At 48.9% G+C, this 21,359-nt stretch overlaps 1 protein-coding gene and 1 long non-coding RNA gene across 3 annotated transcripts in view; both read right to left on the minus strand.

The window, feature by feature from the left end:
- The window catches only part of LOC310668693, a 197,633-nt gene that overhangs the window by 133,592 nt on the left and 42,682 nt on the right, over positions 1–21,359 (minus strand). The gene's annotated exons all lie outside the window — the stretch shown is intronic.
- Positions 1–21,359, minus strand: part of SH3GL1 (SH3 domain containing GRB2 like 1, endophilin A2) — a 63,662-nt gene that overhangs the window by 10,894 nt on the left and 31,409 nt on the right. For both annotated transcript variants that reach the window (XM_083421805.1, XM_083421804.1), the window contains exons 2-7: positions 15,726–15,794; positions 13,017–13,089; positions 8,093–8,236; positions 7,079–7,212; positions 1,158–1,316; positions 151–254 (exon numbers count right to left, since the gene is read on the minus strand). In XM_083421805.1, the coding sequence (XP_083277931.1) occupies positions 151–254; positions 1,158–1,316; positions 7,079–7,212; positions 8,093–8,236; positions 13,017–13,089; positions 15,726–15,794 (683 nt within the window). The remainder of the gene's footprint in view (positions 1–150; positions 255–1,157; positions 1,317–7,078; positions 7,213–8,092; positions 8,237–13,016; positions 13,090–15,725; positions 15,795–21,359) is intronic.

Raw genomic sequence — 21,359 nt, forward strand, 5'->3', positions numbered from 1 at the left:
GGAGCCAAAACGTTTGGGAACTAAGCTGTTCAAAAACCAAGGTACGACTGTATTGCAATCGACGAAAAAGACTCCCCCCACCCCATTTTTTTTAAAAAAAGACTCACTTATTATTTTTAAAAGAACTGGACCACACACAGCAGTGTTTACCTGCGTTTGAGTTTGTCTGCGAGCTCATCGAGGATTTGCACTGCTTGCCTGTGATAATCCAGCTGGGCGTCTACAAGCGCGGACAGCTGGCTGACTTGCTCAATCTGCAGTAAAACGGAAGAAGAGGCTGGTTAGTAGCACCAACAGGGTAAAGAACAGCTTCTATCCATGGCTCTATCCATTCAGGCTGCTGAATGAAAAGGTAACAACAGGGCAACCGACTTTCGGGCTTGGTGTGTGTGTGTCAGTAAGGTAAAGGGACCCCTGACCATTAGGTCCAGTCGTGGCTGACCCTGGGGTTGCGGCGCTCATCTCGCTTTGCTGGCCAAGGGAGCCGGCATACAGCTTCCGGGTCATGTGGCCAGCAGGACTAAGCCGCTTCTGGCAAACCAGAGCAGTGCATGGAAATGCCGTTTACCTTCCCGCCGGAGTGGTACCTATTGATCTACTTGCACTTTGATGTGCTTTAGAACTGCTAAGTTGGCAGGAGCAGGGACTGAGCAATGGGAGCTCACCCCGTCACAGGGATTCGAACGTGCGTCAGTAAACGAGGGGAATTAAGACAAAAAGAGCAGAGTGGGGGTGCTGGTGTAATCTCACTGTATACAAGTTGTACAAGTGACAATAAAGTAGTAGTAGAAGAAGAAGAGTTTGGATTTGATATCCCGCCTTTCACTCCCCTTCAGGAGTCTCAAAGCGACTAAGAATCTGCTTTCCCTTCCTCCCCCACAACAAACACTCTGTGAGGTGAGTGGGGCTGAGAGACTTCAGAGAAGTGTGACTAGCCCAAGGTCACCCAGCAGCTGCGTGTGGAGGAGCGGGGAAGCGAACCCGGTTCCCCAGATTACGAGTCCACCACTCTTAACCACTACACCACACTGGCTCTCACTGTTGTCTTAAAAAAGAGAGCCTGGCTTTTGGCAGAGGCGCCCACGATTGGATCAGCGTACGACCTAAACTCGCAGAGAAGAGGGGCATGGGTTCTGAGGAGCCCAAACCATACTCACGTCCGTCTCTAGAAGGTTATGCATGCTCGTCTCTGCCACTTCCTTCGACTCCTCGAACTTCTCCAGCGCTTGCCGCAGCTCCTCGTCCGGGATCTTCCCCTGCCGCTTCTTTTTGTAGTCAAAATCTAAGCGCCGGCCTTCCAGCTTCTTCAGATGGTGCTGCAGAGAGGAGAAGTCGAGGAGGGAAGTGAATTCCTTCCCGTAGAAGCACAAATGCAGTGGCACCTCTGGTTGCGAACGGGATCCGTTCCGGAGCCCCGTTCGCAACATGAGCGGAATGCAACCCGTGTCTGCGCGGGTCGCGATGCGCCGTTTCTGCACATGACGTCATTTTGAGCGTCTGCGCATGCACGAGCGGTGAAACCCGGAAGTACCGTATTTTTCGCTCTATAGGACGCACTTTTTCCCCTTCAAAAATGAAGGGGAAATGTGTGTGCGTCCTATGGAGCGAAGACGCCATAGCCCCGCGACCCTCTCCCGGCTGGAGAGGTGACGCGCGGCTATGGCAGCAGCCTCTCCGCTGCGCCTTTCCGCTGCTCCCTGTCCTGCTCTTTGGGGCTGGTGGTGGGCTTCCCCCCGCCAGCCCCAAAGAGCAGGTCGAAAGGAACCTGAAGCCTGGAGAGCAAGAGGGGTCGGTGTGCACCGACCCCTCTCGCTCTCCAGGCTTCCAAGGTAGCCGCCTGAACGCACCTTAAATGGCACCTTGTTTTAGAGCCGGAAAACAAGAGGGGGAAAATTCTCCCTCTCTCTGCGCAGCGCCTCCTGCCGCTTCGCTGAAGAGGCGCTGGGCAGAGAGGGGGAGAATTTTCCCCCTCTTGTTTTCCGGCTCTAAAACAAGGTGCGTCCTATTGTCCGGTGCGTCCTATGGTGCGAAAAATACGGTAACTCTTTCCGGTACAGTGGTACCCCAGGTTAAGTACTTAATTCGTTCCGGAGGTCTGTACTTAACCTGAAACTGTTCTTAACCTGAAGCACCACTTTAGCTAATGGGGCCTCCTGCTGCTGCTGCGCCGCCGGAGCTCAATTTTTGTTCTCATCCTGAAGCAAAGGTCTTAACCTGAAGCACTATTTCTGGGTTAGCGGAGTCTGTAACCTGAAGCGTATGTAACCTGAAGCGTATATAACCTGAGGTACCACTGTACTTCCGGGTTGCCGCGGGACGCAACCTGAAAACGCTCTACCTGAAGCAAACGCAACACGAGGTGTGACTGTAACAGCAGGTTTTTGGGTCTTGAACCTCGCCCCGATCCGGAAGCTCGTTAGCGACCTTGCAAGACGTGTGCAAACCACGTATATGGCTTTAGCAGAAATGTTATAAGGATTTAAGTATAAATAGATTAATGGAATTTTAAAGGTAAAATAAGGTTAGAATGTGTTAGGATAATTATAGGACAGATAACAGAGGAAGATGGAAAGGAATTGCCGAAACATTTGACAGAAGTGGAATACAAAAAGGGAGGTGTGAGGAGGTCGGTGAAATAAGGGAATGAAAGATAAGATACTGAAATTGTTTGAGTGTTTTAAATTGGTTTTGTTTGGTTTTGTTAGTTTAATGTGTTTAGTGGTATGTAGTGTCTTTATATGGTATGGTATTGTTTTTGTTTTTCTTTTTATTTGGTTTTGTAGTGTTTAAATTGTTCAAAAAGCAATAAACATTATATATATATATATATATATATATATATATATATATATATATATAAAGATGTGTGCAAACCACGAATAAAGACTCATCCGGGAGGCAATTCCAGTGCCAAGCGAAGTGGTCAAGAGACTAGGGGCCGGATTCAGTGTCCTAGCAGAAGCCAGTGCAAAGACTCCCAACCGCACAACAGGGGTCTCCACCCCCCATTTCACCTGCGTCCCTCATGCCTCTCCCAAATCCGGGAGGGTTGGGAGAATTCCCAGCAAGGGGGAGGAGAGGAGAGATTGTTCCGTCAAGCAAGCAGGAACACTGGTCCTAAAAGATCTACACTGGCTCCCAGGATGTTTCTGAGCACAATTTAAATTGCTGGTGCTGAGCTTTAAAGCCCCAAATGGCCTGTGTCCTGTAGACCTGAAGGAGCGTCTCCACCCCCATCGTCCAGCCCGGACACTGAGGTCCAGCTCCGAGGGCCACCTGGCGGTTCCCTCCCTGCGAGAAGTGAGGTTACAAGGAACCAGGCAGAGGGCCTTCTCGGTGGTGGCGCCCTTTCTGTGGAACACCCTCCCTTCAGATGTCAAGGAAATAAACAACTACAGTGGTGCCTCGTAAGACAAAAAGAATCCGTTCCGCGAGTCTCTTCGTCTTGCGGTTTTTTTCGTCTTGCGAAGCAAGCCCATTAGCGGATTAGTGCTATTAGTGCTATTAGCGGTTTAGCGGCTATTAAAGGCTTAAGGGATTAGTGGATTAGCTGCTAAAAGGCTATTAGCGGCTATTAAAGGCTTAAGGGATTAGCGGATTAGCTGCTAAAAGGCTATTAGCGGCTTAGATCAGCTGATAAGCAGCTTAGATCAGCTGTTAAGTGGCTTAGCGAACAGCTGTTAAGTGGCTTAGGGGCTTGGGAAAAAGGGGGGGGGGACCAGGAATCGTAAGACATTTTCGTCTTGTGAAGCAAGCCCATAGCAAATTCGTTTTGCGAAGCACCTCCAAAACGGAAAACCCTTTCGTCTAGCGGGTTTTCCGTCTTGCGAGGCATTCGTCTTGCGGGGCACCACTGTATCTGACTTTTAGAAGACATCGAAAGGCAGCTTTGATGGCTGGCGTTATCGTGTGCTCTTTTATATTCAGTTGGAGTGGCTGGAGCAACCCAGATAGGCGGGGTGATAAATTATTATGATAACTAATTCGCTGACAGAACAATCGTATCAGCGCGAGGTTGAGTTCCACCCTAGGACTTGAGACCCAAGGTTCAAAATCCCCGTTTGGGTATGAAATGACTCATTGCCTCTCAATCTATCCAAGTTCTTGGGGTCGGCTTGTGAGGATAGACAGGGCAGGGGGTGGGGGAAGCGAAGAGCACCCAGCATTTCCTTATTTACAAAAGCATTTCTGCACTGCCCCATCACATAGACTCATAGAGCTAGAAGGGACCTTCAAAGGTCTTCTCGTCCAACCCCCTGCAATGCGGCGATCAGAAGTATCAGGGTGCAACTACAGAGCATTAAACACTATTAAAAGCAACAGAAAGAATTCTAACTAGTGACTGAATACAGGTAGGGAGCCGTGGTGGTCTGACACAGTCGAAATAGATTAAAAAATTGTCCAGTAGCACCTTAGAGACCAACTAAGTTTGTTCTGGGTATAAGCTTTCACCAGCATTCACACTTCTTCAGATACCAAATAGTCAGTTTAAAAAGTCACTACAGTGGTGCCTCGCAAGACGAAAAGAATCCGTTCCGTGAGTCTCTTCGTCTTGCGGTTTTTTCGTCTTGCGAAGCAACCCTATTAGTGGATTAGCGCTATTAGCGGTTTAGCGGCTATTAGCGGCTATTAAAGGCTTAAGGGATTAGCGGATTAGCTGCTAAAAGGCTATTAGCAGCTTAGTGCCTTAGAAAAAGGGGGTGGGGAGCGGAAAAAAATCGCAGGAACTCACAAGACATTTTCGTCTTGCGAAGCACCTCCAAAACGGAAAACCCTTTCGTCTAGCAGGTTTTCCGTCTTGCGAGGCATTCGTGTTGTGGGGCACCACTGCATTCATATACTGAACAGTCAGTTTAAAAAGTCACTTCCGGGTTTGTGGCGTTCGGGAGCCAAAACGTTCCGAGAACTAAGCTGTTCAAAAACCAAGGTGCGCCTGTAAAGGTAAAGGGACCCCTGACCATTAGGTCCAGTCATGGCAGAATCTGGGGTTGCAGCGCTCTTCTTGCTTTACTGGCTGAGGGAGCCGGCGTACAGCTTCTGGGTCATGTGGCCAGCAGGACTAAGCCGCTTCTGGCGAACCAGAGCAGCGCACGGAAATGCCGTTTACCTTCCTGCCGGAGCGGTACCTATTTATCTACTTGCACTTTGACGTGCTTCCGAACTGCTAGGTTGGCAGGAGCAGGGACCGAGCAACGGGAGCTCACTCCGTTGCGGGGATTCGAACCGCCGGCCTTCTGATCGGCAAGCCCTAGGCTCTGTGGTTTAACCCACAGCGCCACCTGCGTCCCAGGTACAATGAAAAATATAGGTGATCGTTACGCAAAACAAATAGATGAAATGGCACAGCTGCATAAAAAGCCCTTTGAGAGTTCCCCCAAAGCCAAAAGCCATAGCTAGGTGGCACAGCCTCTGCAGAAGGTCCCAGGTTCAAATTCCCGACATCATCTGGGGGTGGGAAACCTGTTTAAACTCTGGAGAGCTGCTGGCAGTCTGTGTAGACAATACTGAGCCGGGCAGACCAGCACAACTGTCAGGTCAGGCTTCAGGGACTCTGCTTCCTCGCTGCCCTTCCTCGCAGAACAAAGCGAAATGAGTCTTTTACTGGATTGTTGTAACTCGCTCTACATGGGGCTGCCCTTGAGACTGACCCAGAAACTCCAGCGAGTGCAGAATGCCGCAGTGAGACTCCTTACGGGATCTTCGCTGCGAGATCACATTCACCCGATGCTATACCAGCTGCACTGGCTCCCGGTGGAGTACAGGATCAGGTTTAAGGTGCTGGTTTTAACCTTTAAAGCCCTATATAGCCTAGGACCCTCGTACCTACGGGACCGCCTCTCCTGGTATGTCCCACAGAGGAGACATACTTGAGATTTCAAGGGGTCAAAAAATAATAATAATGTGTAATGGTTCTAGGGATTGCTTGTGCGTAAGTTGCCTTTACTCCTGGCTAGGTTGCATGGTTGAACCCTTTCTGACCGGACAGCCTCTATTCCGTGGCTGCCTCAGTCGCTGGCAGAATCCGTCAGTGGCCGTTTCTTAAACCGCTTCCAACATAAAAGCTGCTTGACGCCCAGTCTCCTCCCCCGTTGCCTGCGCGAAAGCTTCTTGCGCGCTGTGGGTGTGGGCAACGGAGCACTTGTCCCATCTCCGCTTGTCTCCTGCGAAGAGTCTTGGAGCCAAGTCTCCGCTTCCTCTATCTCCTCCCCTTCTCCACTGGTGTTACGCTGATTTCCTTCCCCAGCGTATGGGCTATCCCTCCTCCTACTGGGACCCTCTCCACCATCGTCCAAGAGCCCTCTCACCTCCTCCTGCTCCGATGGCAGTTCCCTGACATAATGGATGTACCATGCTATGTTAGAAGCAAAAAAACTTGTTTTGATGAATTGGAAGAGATTCCATTGAGCACATGGATTGATAACATAGACAGATTAGCTGCATATGAACGAATTGCATGTTGACGCAAATTAAGAATGGATAAATAGGAAGAAATCTGGAATGAATATTTAAGCGATGAGGCGGATAGTGGTGGGAAGAGAGAGAGGTGGGGAAATAATGTTAAAAGGGTGAAGTCATAGGTATGTCAGTGTATTTAAATCTGAATTGTCAAATTGTGTTATTGCTACAGTGGTACCTTGGGTTACATACGCTTCAGGTTACATACTCCGCTAACCCAGAAATAGTGCTTCAGGTTAAGAACTTTGCTTCAGGATGAGAACAGAAATCGTGCTCCGGCGGCGCAGCGGCAGCAGGAGGCCCCATTAGCTAAAGCGGTGCTTCAGGTTAAGAACAGTTTCAGGTTAAGTATGGACCTCCGGAACGAATTAAGTACTTAACCCGAAGTACCACTGCATCGAAAAAACGATTAAATATTTTTTTTTTAAAAAAAACTCTCTTTCTCCCAGTTCTTCTCCTCCTAGCTGTTCACCTCCCAGTTCTTCCCAACTTCTGCCTTCTGAACTGTGCCCCTTTGCAAACCGCCGCTCCAAATCTATACTGTCCTCCTGTACCTCAGCATGGTCCCCGACGACAAGGCAGCTGCCTATGTTCTTATCCTATCCTGTGCAATCGCGGTTACCTGGATCTCTTTCAAGTCCTTGTCGCACAAGTTCTGAAGGGGGTCGATGAAGTTCTGCTTGACCTCGATGTCCAGAGAGTCTTTAACCTCAGCCAAGCGCTTCATGGACTCGCCAGCGTCGAGAAGTGCGTCGCCTTCGTGTGGGGCGAAAGGGAAACAGCAGCGCCGGGAGAGCGGGGATGAAGGGAGAGACAAGATAGCTGGTTAAAAGGAAAGTATGCAGGTGGCGCTGTGGGTTAAACCACAGAGCCTAGAACTTCTCGAACAGTAAGTTGGCAGTTCGAATCCCCGCGACGGGGTGAGCTCCCGTTGCTCAGTCCCAGCTCCTGCCAACCTAGCAGTTCGAAAGCACGTCAAAGTGCAAGTAGATAAATAGGTACCGCTCCAGCGGGAAGGTAAATGGTGCTTCCAGACGCTGCTCTGGTTCGCCAGAAGTGGCTTAGTCCTGCTGGCCACATGACCCGGAAGCTGTACGCCAGCTCCCTCGGCCAGTAAAGCGAGATGAGTGCCGCAACCCCAGAGTCGGCTACGACTGGACCTAATGGTCAGGGGTCCCTTTACCTTTATCTTATTGTATCCAAAGTCTATGGTTCATTGCAAGAGTTATTTAAAACCTGCCAAAGAGTGTTTACAGGGGTCTTTCAGATACAATATAAATTTTTCCCATTCTTTTGATCCTCCTGATTTCTGATTTTCCCGGTTAATCTTGCCATCTCTGTGTAATCCAATACTTTCATCTGCCAGTCCATCCTAGTAGGTATCTTGTCGTCTTTCCAACTCTGGGCAAGCAGCATCCCTGCAGCCGTCTTAGCATACATAAACAATCTTTTCCATTCCTTTGGTATAAAGGTAAAGGGACCCCTGACCATTAGGTCCAGTTGTGGCCGACTCTGGGGTTGCGGCGCTCATCTCGCTTTGCTGGCCGAGGGAGCCGGCGTACAGCTTCCGGGTCATGTGGCCAGCAGGACTAAGCCTAATATAATAATAATAATGATATGGGTAGGGCGCCCTCACCGAAATTGGAGTCTTCGCCCAGCTCCTTGCCGTAACGGATCATGGTCTCTCCTAGAAGGCCTTCCGACTGCGGGTAGCCCGGATTCTTAACTTGCCCTCGGATTTTGGACACGGTGTTCAGCATCGTCAGCTTGGCCCGGGACGCTGGCATAGAAAAGAGACGGCAGCATAGCTGTCAACTTACAGATTTGAACATAAGGGACCAGCAGCCTCGAAAATAAGGAATTAGCAGCCAAAATAAGGGATTTCAGTCAACCAGATGAAATACGAAGTGAAAAGGCACCAGATAATTTAGGAGAGCAGCGCCGGTTTTTAGCCCTTCGTTTCCAGAGGTTGCTGCTCAAGACACCAGCAGATGAAACACTGCAATTACCGTATTTTTCGCTCTATAGGACGCACCCGACCATAGGACGCACCTTGTTTTAGAGGGGGAGAACAAGGTAAAAAAAAATCTCCCCCTCTCTGCTCAGCGCCCCTTCAGCGGAGCAGCAGGAAAAGCGGAGCCGCTTCCATTTCTCCTCCTGCTTTGCTGAAGGGGCGCTGCGCAGCTCTCCCTCTCTGCTGAAGCCAGGAGAGTCTCGCTCTCCAGGCTTCAGCGAAAGCAACACGTAGCCTCCGGAGCGCGGAGGGAGCGCTCCCTCTGCGCTTCGCGTTGCTATCACTGAAGCCAAGGAGCTTGCATTCGCTCCATAGGACGCACACCCATTTCCCCTTAATTTTTGGAGGGGAAAAAGTGCGTCCTATAGAGTGAAAAATACGATGAATAACTACAAGCAGCAACCACTTTTCGCACAAAACGAAGTCCAAACTACGAAGATGCTGCTGCAGTTCTGTATCTTTTCTCTCGTGCTCCACCTGCAGCTCTCAGTTCCATCAGGTGGGGTGGGAGGAAGGGGGGGGAGAGATATCGCCCAAAGTAAACCCGCCGATCAGACCATCTATGCTAGTCTACCACTACAAATCTATGGGAGAAGCGCTTGCGGTCCTTCCCTTGTAGCCCTTGGAACACCTGCCCGCGCCTCCGCCTCCTCCTCTTCCTCCTCTCTCTGAACTGCTTTCTCTATGGTTGCCCTCGCTCTCCTCTCAAGGCTCCTCAGCAATTCATAGGCTGTGCCAGGCTGCCCATCTCATCCGGGTCCTTCGGCGGCACAGCCGCAGTACGGTCTAGCGGGAGCGGCGGTGACGGGCAGAGGGGAGGCCCCAGGCAGAGACGCTCAGTTCGGCGGCCGCGAGGAGGATGGTGGTGGAAGGGCCCGAGGCTCCTGCCAGTCCCGGCGGGGAGGGGCTCCCGGGGGCCGAGGCTGGTGAGAGGAGGCCGGAGGGGGGCAGGCCGGGCAGCCAAGCAACCCAGTTGGAGCCTCCCTCCTCCCTGGCCGGCAGGGAGGGAGGGAGAGGAGCTGCTTCCTTTGAAACCCGGGAAATTTAAGGGACATCATCAATAAGGGACAGCAGCGGGACACGGCGCTGGGATAAGGGACTTTCCCACCAAATAAGGGACGGTTGACAGCTATGGACGGCAGCCACACGACAGTTTCCATCAGGCCGTCTTGCCAACGAGTCAAGGCGATTGCCAATAACTAAGCAGGGCAGGGAAACAGGAGAGGCAGCCTCAGCGGCCAAGAAAAAAAAATCTATTGTCTTAGAACGACCCCAAAATATCAGGTAATGGTCGTTTTTCCAGGATCGCAGGCAGAAAATAGTCCAGCCCAGAACTTGCCAGAAGTGAGAGGGGTGTGTGTGTGCGCGCGAAAGCTACGGACTCCCTGATCTTCTGGCAAAGATCCAAATTAATCCCTGGGGTCCTCTTTGCAGAAGTGGTTACGGGAAGCCTGGTGGAATGCAACCCAAATGCCAAGAATCGGGAGCAGGCCGCATGGACCGCCCTGGCGGATGGCTCAGCAGCAAAAAACACAGTGCGCGTCGAAAGCCACCTTCAGCTCAAAGGGACAGGTCAGCAAACGGGGGGTTTCTCTTCCTGAAACCCTGGAATGCCACAGTCAGCAAAGGCGATATTGGGCTGGACAGGCCAGTGGCCTCGACTCAGTTCTCAAGCTCCCAAAATCATGTGCTCAATCGGAACCACAAAGGCTTTATTTTGGGGGAAAGAGCCACAGCTCAGCGGCAGAATATCTGCCCTGCGTGGTGCAGAAAGACACGGGTTCAAGCCCTCAACCCCATGTCAAAGAGCAGTTCAAAGTTGGGAGTTAACTCTTTATTAGCAAAAGAATGATATCCCCAGATTATGTCCCTGTAACAGCAACGAAATCGAAACCATTGGGCATGTCATCTTATACTGCCCATTATACCGAGACTCAAGAAAAGAGCTGATCGAACCGATTCTGAGGAAAATACCTCGTAGTACAGACGACACCTATATTAGACACCTCTTAGCTGGCAAAGAGCCCGAAATTAACAGGTCCGTGGCGAAGTACTGTTACATTGCAACAAGAATAAGATGAGCAATGATGTCAACAACGGAGTTCAAATTGCAAACATCGAAGAAATGATAATAAACAGTAGTGACACCTGAATTGAATTTTAAAACCTTAAAAGTCGAAACCTGGTCATAAATATAAGTACCAATTCTGTGAATTGGCCATATTTTTACTGTTATTTGTATCACAATACTACTTTTATAAATTGCTTTCTGGTCACTGACCGTATTAAAGATATTTGATTTGATATCCCCAGGCTTGGCTGGGTGTCAGGTCTAATGAGCGCAGCAGCTCATCCCAGAAACTGTTTAGGGGCCAAGAAGGTAGAGAATGAATAATATTTTTAAGCCCCATAAAATCTAAGAACAGAAGTTTGCTTGCTGTCAGCTCAGCTTAAAGTTTGTTTAAAAATTTTAAAAACTGGTGGTGATCAGACACGATGCTAATCATAATCCTCCAGTAAAAGGTGAACTCCAGCAAACTTCATGGAATGCAGTAAGGCATTTTGTGCCCATCTAGGAAAAGGAAAACTCTGATCGTAAACCTCCGCTGCCTCGCGGGACATCTTCAGGAGAAGGAGGCCACAAGAGACTAGGGCCCTGCGGGACTTGACATCTTTCCGCAGGGCCTGCAAGACAGAGCTGTTCCACCAGGCCTTTGGCCAAGGCACAGCCTGACCCCCTCCTTTGGTTATCCTCACAGAACTCTAGCCCAATGGTTGCCATCAGTTTGATTTGAACTGATTTTATACTGAATTGAATTTAGAATGCTGTATTATTTTACTGTTGTTAGCCGCTCTGAGCCCGGCTGGGGAGGGCGGGATATAAATGTATTATTATTATTATGCTGAAGACCCAACCCTGGGTAAAGGTAAAGGTACCCCTGACCATTAGGTCCAGTCGCAGATGACTCTGGGGTTGCGGCGCTCATCTCGCTTTATTGGCAGAGGGAGCCGGCGTACAGCTTCCGGGTCATGTGGCCAGCATGACGAAGCCGATTCTGGCGAACCAGAGCAGCGCACGGAAACACCGTTTACCTTCCCACCAGAGTGGTACCTATTTATCTACTTGCACTTTGAGGTGCTTTCAAACTGCTAGGTTGGCAGGAGCAGGGACCGAGCAACGGAAGCTCACCCCGTCGTGGGGATTCAAACCGCCGACCTTCTGATTGGCAAGCCCTAGGCTCTGTGGTTTAACCCACAGCGCCACCCGCGTCCCTCAACAACCCTGGGTAAACTACAGCAAAAAAAACCTCAACAACTCTGTGCTATCTCCCCCCATTTTCTTCGATTTGAGTCCTCCCTGCAGGCAGAAGAGAGGCACTGTGCAATATTTCTGGGCCATGAAGTTATCTGGCACCGGGCTACCCCTCGGGACTTCTGACTCTGAAAAGGTGGGAGAGAGGGAAGGTTTAAATAGCGCAACTTCTCAAGAGCCTGCTCAGTTGGATGTCTTAAAAGTGTTCCTTCCGCTACTCTAAAATGTGGATTTCCTCTCCCACTGCGGTTTTTGTATCTGGCTTTTTATTTCCGATATTTTTAGGATGTCGCAAGCCGCTTAAGAGACTTCCTTTGGAATGCGAGGCGATCCAAGAGCCACCGACAGGAATAAATGAAATAGGGGCAGGGTGCGAGCGCACACAGCCCAAGCACATCCCGGCTGATTAAACCAGGATCCGATCACCAAAAAGCAGTCAAAGAAGTCGCCACAAAAACTCAGAAAAAAACTGTTTCCCCCCTGTGACCACAAAATACAGATCAAGCAAGAAAAATCACACACAGAGGTCTAAGCAAAAACAAAACAAGAGTCAGAGACCGTGGTATCGGTGAAAAAATGGTGTGTGTGTGTGTGCGCATAGCACCAGCTACAGATTAAGATGTAATTACGCCAGATGATTTCACATTGCATCGAGCAACGTTAAGCGAAACAAAACCACCCGTCCCTTTCTGGCTGCAGAAATGGGTTGTGCTGTTTTTTTCCACCCGAGCGAAGTGCCAAAATTCCCATGCAGATGTTCCACATCAAAATCACAGCTTTCTGCTGGAAGAGCACCGCATCTTGTCTAGCAACAAACAGCCACCAAGCTGTTTTACGTGCTTCTTTTTTTTTAGCTCTGCGGTGCTGGGGAATGGGGGCTGTGGATGTTGTTCAGGCACAGGCAAACTCGGCCCTGCAGATGTTTTTGGGACTACAACTCCCATCATCCCTGACCACTGGTCCTGCTAGCTAGGGATGATGGGAGTTGTAGTCCCAAAAAATATCTGGAGGGCCGAGTTTGCTTATGCCTGGTGTTGTTGGACTCCAACTCCCATCATTCCCTACCGCTGGCTGCACTGACTGCTGGGAGTTGGAGTCCAAGAAGGTCTCAAGGAAGGAAGTAGAATTCGTTTCAGAAAGCAAATGCTTTTTTCAAAAATAGAAACAATAGACAAAATTCGCAAAATGGGGGGAAAAGCTCAGCTGCCACTTAGCCATGGCAAAGGGCCTTACCAGGATTGGGCTGGAGGTATTCCGTAGTCCTAGCCAAGACTTCTGTAACAGCTTTGCTGGTGAGATCCACTTTCTGTAGAAAAGGAAGCAATGATTTGACAATACAAAAACAGCAGGCCAGTAAACTCTAATGGCTGGAGAGGATTAAACACTTTCAGTGGAAATGCAAATCCAGAACATTGTTATAAAAGAGGTAAAGAACCCCTGGATGGTTAAGTCCAGTCAAAGGTGACTATGGGGTTGCGGCGCTCATCTCGTTTTCAGGATGAGGGAGCCGGTGTTTGTCCGCAGACAGCTTTCTGGGTTATGCGGCCAGCAGGACTAAACCACTTCTAGCGCAACAGGACACCGTGACGGAAACCAGAGCGCATGAAAACGCCGTTTACCTTCCTGCTGGAGCGGTACCTATTTATCTACTTGCACTGGTGTGTTTTTGAACTGCTAGGTTGGCAGGAGCTGGGACGCAGCAACGGGAACTCACCCCGTCGCAGGGATTCGAACCGCCAACCTTCCAATCGGCAAGTCCAAGAGGTTCAGTGGTTTAGACCACAGCGCCACCCGCATATGTTATGTAGGACCTAGAACAGCCTTCCCAAGGGGTGCCCTGCTTCAGTTTGGGGAAGGTCTGTACCAGCCTTTCTCAACCTTGGGTCCCCAGATATCGTTACACTACAATTCCTATTATCCCTGACCACTGGTCCTGCTAGCTAGGGATAGTGGGAGTTCCCCAACCCTGATGTGGGCCAGCCTGAAGTTGAGCCCAGTTGCCAGAGGACTCATTTTATGTATTATGGTGGTGATGTTGATGATTGAATTTATATACCACCCTATACCCGGAGGTCTCAGGGCGGTTCACATAATAAGATCACAGTATATAAAATTACAATAAAAGCAATAACCCAATAACAACCCCCCAAGAGCCACATTTTATTTTATTTTTAAATTTATTTTTATTTAAAGTTTTTTATTTATACAACAAGAAAGACAAACGAACAAAAAACACAAATACCAAATTATACACAAATTACAAAAATAACCATAGACACATAATATTCTTAGCAAACAATAAAACATCTATTGGTCTTAACACTAAAGACCCAACCTCCCGTCTATTCCATACTTCAAATTCATATTACTTATTGCCAATACACATTTTTTTTTATAATTAAACTTATTCTCATTAAATCTAATTTCTTATATCTACCTTACAACTATTACTGAAGTTCCTCGAATGCTGCAACAGAATTTAAACTACTATATTTATTTTTCAGATATTCCTTGAAAACCTCCCATTTAGAAACAAATTCCTGTTTTGATTTATTCTTTATTTTTTCTGATAAACCATCTAATTCAGCATATTCTGTCAGCTTTTGGATCCAATCTTGAATAGAAGGGATTTCATTACTCTTCCATTTTGCTGCGATCAAAACTCTTGCTGCCGCCGTGGCATATAAAAAGATACCCTTCCTCTTTTGTGGAATATCCAAATCTGTTATTCCCAGGAGGTAGGCCTCTGGTTTTTTAAAAGGGTATAGGATGTCCATCAGGTCAACCAAAGGCCTGATTAAAAAGGAACATTTTTGCCTGGTACCTAAAGGTGTATAATGAAGGCGCCAGGCGAACTTCCCTGGGGAGAGCATTCCACGGACGGGGAGCCACTGCAGAGAAGGCCCCGTTCTCATGTTGCCACCCTCCGCACCTCTCGAGGAGGAGGCACATGAAGGAGGGCCTCGGAAGATGATCTCAGGGTCTGGGCAGGTTCATATGGAAAGAGGTGGTCCTTGAGGTATTGAGGTCTTGAGCCGTTTAAGGCTGTATAGGTCAGGACCAGCACTTTGAATTAGGCCTGGAAACTCACTGGTAGCCAGTGCAGTCGGACCAGGATCACTGTAATATGCTCAGGCCGTCTAGCAACCTGGCCACTCAATTCTGCACCAGGTGAAGTTTCCGAACCGTCTTCAGAGGCAGCCCCACCTAAAACGCATTGCAGCAATCTAACCTCAAGATTACCAGAGCATTTATGCCACAACAGCAGCAAGAATACTCATCGCACAGTATTGGAAGACACAAGAGCTACCCACGCTGGAAGAATGGCAGATGAAGGTGATGGACTATATGGAATTGGCCGAAATGACTGGCAGAATCAGAGACCAGGGAGAAGAGACGGTGGAGGAAGACTGGAAGAAATTTAAAGATTATTTACAGAAACACTATAAGATTAATGAATGTTAAATGACACCAGATTGAATCTAAAAGGTCATTAGTAAAAAAGTTGTAAAACTAAAAGATTTAATATTTTAAGATATTAAGGAGACTAAGCTATATTAAGAAATTAAAATTAAGATAAGGATTAATTAAGATAGAGGGTAGGGATTTGCTGATTGAATATATAATTTGGAACACAGTGGAGGGAGGTTTGGGGAAGTCGGGAAATAAGTAAATGAAAGAAATATTACGAAGATGAAATTGTTTTTACTATTCTTTTTTCTTTTTGATGTCTTTTGTTGTCGTTTTTGAGTTTTTGTAATTTGTTTTTTTGGTTTTGTCTTGTTTTACTTTTATTGTGTAAAAACCTAATAAGATATTTATAAGAAAAGAAAATAATAATAATAAATAAATAAAAGGGGGGGAAAAGATTACCAGAGCATAGACATGAATGTCCCATCCCCGCATTGCACCCATGTGCAACGTTGCTATTCCTCTACTTACCTTTTCCATTTCCTTGAAGTCTTCATCCAGCTTGGTGCCTTCGGCTCCTCCAACCTTCTCGCTGACCATCTTTAAAGAAAACAACAAACACTAAGCATGTTTCAACAGGCAATCGCTCAGCTAACACACTATTTCAGAATTGTCAACTTTTCTTTCTTACTTTTTCTGCAGCAGAAACAGACTGGGGACCTTTCAATTATCTTGCTCTTTTATTGAGGATTTTCATAGAATCATAGAATCATAGAGTTGGAAGAGACCACAAGGGCCATCGAGTCCAAGCAGGAAACACCATCAGAGCACTCCTGACATATGGTTGTCAAGCCTCTGCTTAAAGACCTTCAAAGAAGGAGACTCCACCACACTCCTTGGCAGCAAATTCCACCCTCAAACAGCTCTTACTGTCAGGAAGTTCTTCCTAATGTTTAGGTGGAATCTTCTTTCTTGTAGTTTGGATCCATTGCTCCGTGTCCGCTTCTCTGGAGCAGCAGAAAACAACCTTTCTCCCTCCTCTATGTGACATCCTTTTATATATTTGAACATGGCTATCATATCACCCCTTAACCTCCTCTTCTCCAGGCTAAACATGCCCAGCTCCCTTAGCCGTTCCTCATAAGGCATCGTTTCCAGGCCTTTGACCATTTTGGTTGCCCTCCTCTGGACACGTTCCAGTTTGCCAGTGTCCTTCTTGAACTGTGGTGCCCAGAACTGGACACAGTACTCCAGGTGAGGTCTGACCAGAGCAGAATACAGTGGCATTTTCCCCCTCCATAACAACAACTAAAAACAGGGAGGTAGCCGTGTTGGTCTGAAGCAGTCGAAATAAATTTAAAAATTGTCCAGTAGCACCTTAGAGACCAACTAAGTTTGTTCTGGGTATAAGCTTTTGTGTGCATGGTATCTGAAGAAGTGCGCATGCACACAAAAAGCTTATACCTAGAACAAACTTAGAACCTAGAACACTGCAGATGGTGACAGCAGCCACGAAATTAAAAGACGCCTGCTTCTTGGGAGAAAAGCAATGACAAACCTAGGCAGAATCTTGAAAAGTAGAGACATCACCTTGCCAACAAAGGTCCGTATAGTAAAAGCCATGGTTTTCCCAGTCGTGATGTATGGAAGTGGACCATAAAGAAGGCTGATCGCCAAAGAATGGATGCTTTTGAATTCTGGTGCTGGAGGAGACTCTTGAGAGTCCCATGGACTGCAAGAAGATCAAACCTCTCCATTCTGAAGGAAATCAGCCCTGAGTGCTCACTGGAAGGACAGATCCTGAAGTTGAGGCTCCAATACTTTGGCCACCTCATGAGAAGAGAAGACTCCCTGGAAAAGACCCTGATGTTGGGAAAGATGGAGGGCACAAGGAGAAGGGGACGACAGAGGACGAGATGGTGGGACAGTGTTCTCGAAGCTACCAGCATGAGTTTGACCAAACTGCGGGAGGCAGTGGAAGACAGGAGTGCCTGGCATGCTCTGGTCCAGGGGGTAACGAAGAGGCGGACATTACTAAATGACTAAACAACAACAAGGCACCTTATGCTGCTAGAGAACACCCATTTATATTATTCAGAGGACCTCCAGTGGAGGTGAATGTGCGTCGGGGGGGGGGGGGGAATGACCGCACAAAGGTAAAATTTCCATCCATTCGTTGCTGCGTTCTTGTTTATCTCTGCCTAATGGTCAGGGGTCCCTTTACCTTTACGGGACCACTGCAAGCAGATGAAAACATTAGCAGGATTTTAATCTCACTTGCAATGCAACAAACGTTATGGACAATATGGATTGATATGGAATACAGGCTACGGAATAATATGCAGTTTTAAATGTTAAGAACAGGACCCACGGAGGGGATGGGGGGGGGGAAGTCTCAAGATTCAGAGAAATCTCTATACACGGATATGGATGTGTATTTGGCAAAATCAAATAAAAACGATTTCAAAAAAGAAAAATGTTGTAGCTTGGTAGCTGTCTCCCCTTTTCTCATTTTCGTCTCTGCCACCTTCCTCTCTGCCACTTTCCTGCAACAACACGTCCATCGTTGCGACGAACAAAGAACAAACATTGCTCTAAAAAGGTAAAGGTAAAGGTGCCCCTGCCCGTACGGGCCAGTCTTGACAGACTCTAGGGTTGTGCGCCCATCTCACTCAAAGAGGCCGGGGGCCAGCGCTGTCCGGAGACACTTCCGGGTCACGTGGCCAGCGTGACATCGCTGCTCTGGCGAGCCAGAGCCGCACGCGGAAACGCCGTTTACCTTCCCGCCAGTAAGCGGTCCCTATTTATCTACTTGCACCCGCGGGTGCTTTCGAACTGCTAGGTTGGCAGGCGCTGGGACCGAGCAACGGGAGCGCACCCCGCCGTGGGGATTCGAACCGCCGACCTCTTGATCGGCAAGCCCTAGGCGCTGAGGCTTTAACCCACAGCGCCACCCGCGTCCCCTAACATTGCTCTAGCAGAGCCTATACAAACAAGAGGATAAAGGCCGCCGGAGTTTTAAAGCTCAGTTAAAGAAAGGTCTGGGCAAAGTGCCGAAAACGCGAGCCTCCGCCGCGAAGTGATTCCATGGATCACTGTAGCTGTCCTTCTCTACAGTTAAAACTCTTCTCTGCAAGATGACATCTGTTTGTTCCAGTGAACAAGAAGGTCAATGGGAGGGCAGGTGCTCCATCGGATGTAGCCCCCACCAGGATGACAATTCCCCTCCTTCCTTCCTGCCTTCCACCACCACCGGCAAGGTCATCTCTGGAGGGTCACCCGCTTCCAGTGGCGTAGCGTGGGGGGTGCAGGGGGGGCCGGCCGCACCGGGCGCAACATCTGGGGGTTAGGATTAGGGGGCGCAAATCCACGGGTTAGGGGGCGCAAATCCATGGGTTAGGGGGCGCAAATCCACGGGTTAGGGGGCGCAAATTACTTGCCTTGCCCCGGGTGCTGACAACCCACGCTACGCCACTGCCCGCTTCTATGGGAAAAGCATTGCCCTTGGAGGGGAGGCCTGCAGAGTCTCAGTCTGCAGAGCACGAGACTCTTCATCTCAGAGCCATGCGTTGAAGCCCCAAACTGAGCAGAAGATTCCTCCTTTGCCGGGGGCTGGAGTAGATGACCCTTGCGGTCCCCTTGCAACTCTAAGATGCAATTTCTAAGATGAAGCATTCAGTCCCGATACAGTCAATGTTGTTGTTGTTTAGTCGTTTAGTCGTGTCCGACTCTTTGTGGCCCCATGGACCAGAGCACGCCAGGCACTCCTGCTCACAGTAAGGTAAAGGGTAAAGGGACCCCTGACCGTTAGATCCAGTCGTGGCCGACTCTGGGGTTGCGGCGCTCATCTCGCTTTATTGGCCGAGGGAGCCGGCGTACAGCTTCCGGGTCATGTGGCCAGCAGGACTAAGCCGCTTCTGGCGAACCAGAGCAGCGCACGGAAACGCCGTTTACCTTCCCGCCAGAGTGGTGCCTATTTATCTACTTGCACTTTGGCGTGCTTTCGAACTGCTAGGTTGGCAGGAGCTGGGACCGAGCAACGGGAGCTCACCCAGTCGCGGGGATTCGAACCGCCGACCTTTCGATCGGCAAGCCCTAGGCACTGAGGCTTTTACCCACAGTGCCACCCGCGTCCCTATCTTTAAAACATACAGTGCTATAGAAAAGTAATTAATTATAATTATAACTAAAATAATAATGAAAGGGGAAAAGATGGTGCCCAGACATTCTGTTTTGCGTGAAGGTGGCATTTGGTGATTAGCCGATATATCTGAGTTTCTAACTGTGGCACACATGCCTTACCTAAAAAACCCACCTCACAGACAAACATTCTGCTATCATGAAGTTTCAACAAATGACTCACTTGATCATACAGTGTGCTGCGGACTTCAGATAAATATTAGGCTGATCTGCACGTTTGTGTGCAACTTTCTCTCTTTGGCACTTTCACTTTGAACTAGTTACGCCCGGTGCAAAGTGCTCTAGCTATTTTTCCAGAGCCTGGAGCTCAGGGTGTAGCGCGATCGCTGGAAGTCTGGAGACCCACTACGGATAGGACCGAGCTAGACACTGTGGTCTAAACCACTGAGCCTCTTGGGCTTGCTGTTCAGAAGGTCAGCGGTTCGAATCCGCACAAGAGGTGAGCTCCTGTTGCTCTGTCCCAGCTCCTGCCAACCTAGCAGTTCGAAAGCACGCCAGTGCAAGTAGATAAATAGGTACCACTCCGTCGGAAAGGTAAACAGTGTTTCTGTGTGTTCTGGTTTCCGTCACGGTGTCCCATTGTGCCAGAAGCGGTTTAGTCCTGCTGGCCACATGACCCAGAAAGCTGTCTGTGGACCAACGCCGGCTCCCTCAGCCTGAAAGCGAGATGAGCGCCGCAACCTCATAGTTGCCTTTGACTGGACTTAACCATCCAGGGGTCCTTTACCTTTTTACCTTTACCTAGACGGACCTATAGACTGGTTTAGTGTCAAGGCAGCTTTCTGCGCTCCTAAGAAGCCTTAATAGGCCAGAGATTGAAATCTTTGCTGAACATCAGCAATTGACGCTGCAGAACAAGGAACCATACAGTGGTTCCTTGGGTTAAGTACTTAATTCGTTCCGGAGGTCCGTTCTTAACCTGAAAGTGTTCTTAACCTGAAGCACCACTTTAGCTAATGGGGCCTCCTGCTGTTGCCATGCCGCCGGAGCACGATTTCTGTTCTCATCCTGAAGCAAAGTTCTTAACCTGAAGCACTATTTCTGGGTTAGTGGAGTGTGTAACCTGAAGCGTATGTAACCCGAGGTACCACTGTATTGCTTTCAGTGCTGCAATAGGGACCAGGCCTGCTCAGAGCTTTGTGTGAACCCTCAGGTCCTTCTAGCCCCATGCCTGCTCTCCAGAGATGTGCAAAAGAGACGCCCGCAGCTTTGAGAATGTAAAGAAAGAAAAAACCCTTACCACGGCTCATTGTGATCATTTATTTACTCAGTGCCATCTATGTGCATAAGGGACGCGGGTGGCACTGTAGGTTAAACCACAGAGCCTAGGACTTGCCGATCAGAAGGTCGGTGGTTCGAATCCCCGCGACGGGGTGAGCTCCCGTTGCTCGGTCCCTGCTCCTGCCAACCTAGCAGTTCAAAAGCACGTCAAAGTGCAAGTAGATAAATAGGTACCACTCCGGCGGGAAGGTAAACGGCGTTTCCGTGCCCAGCTCTGGTTCGCCAGAAGCAGCTTAGTCATGCTGGCCACATGACCCGGAAGCTGTACGCCGGCTCCCTCGGCCAATAAAGTGAGATGAGCACCACAACCCCAGAGTCGGCCACGGCTGGACCTAATGGTCAGGATCCCTTTACCTTTTTATCTATGTGCATGGCACACTGAAAATACAGGTACGAGGGCTTGGGGAAGAGGGAGGAAAAATGAAGGGGGGGTATTTTTTTCTGGGGGATTTCCAAGTTTTCACATCTCTATTTACAAGTGAAGCAACATGGGCAAAAGGTACCTATAACATGAGCACTGGCAGCCCAGCCTGTTTCTCCACCTGAGGCAAAACAACAAGAACAGCAACCATTTGTTACTTGTACCCTGCCTCTTTGACAGGGTTGCCCCAGCCACTCTAGGCGGCTTCCAACAGAACATAAAAAGTATAATGAAACAACATTAACAGTTTCCCAGAACAGGGC

Source organism: Podarcis tiliguerta, assembly GCF_965153285.1.
Source record: "Podarcis tiliguerta genome assembly, chromosome: 18".
Taxonomy (NCBI): domain Eukaryota; kingdom Metazoa; phylum Chordata; class Lepidosauria; order Squamata; family Lacertidae; genus Podarcis; species Podarcis tiliguerta.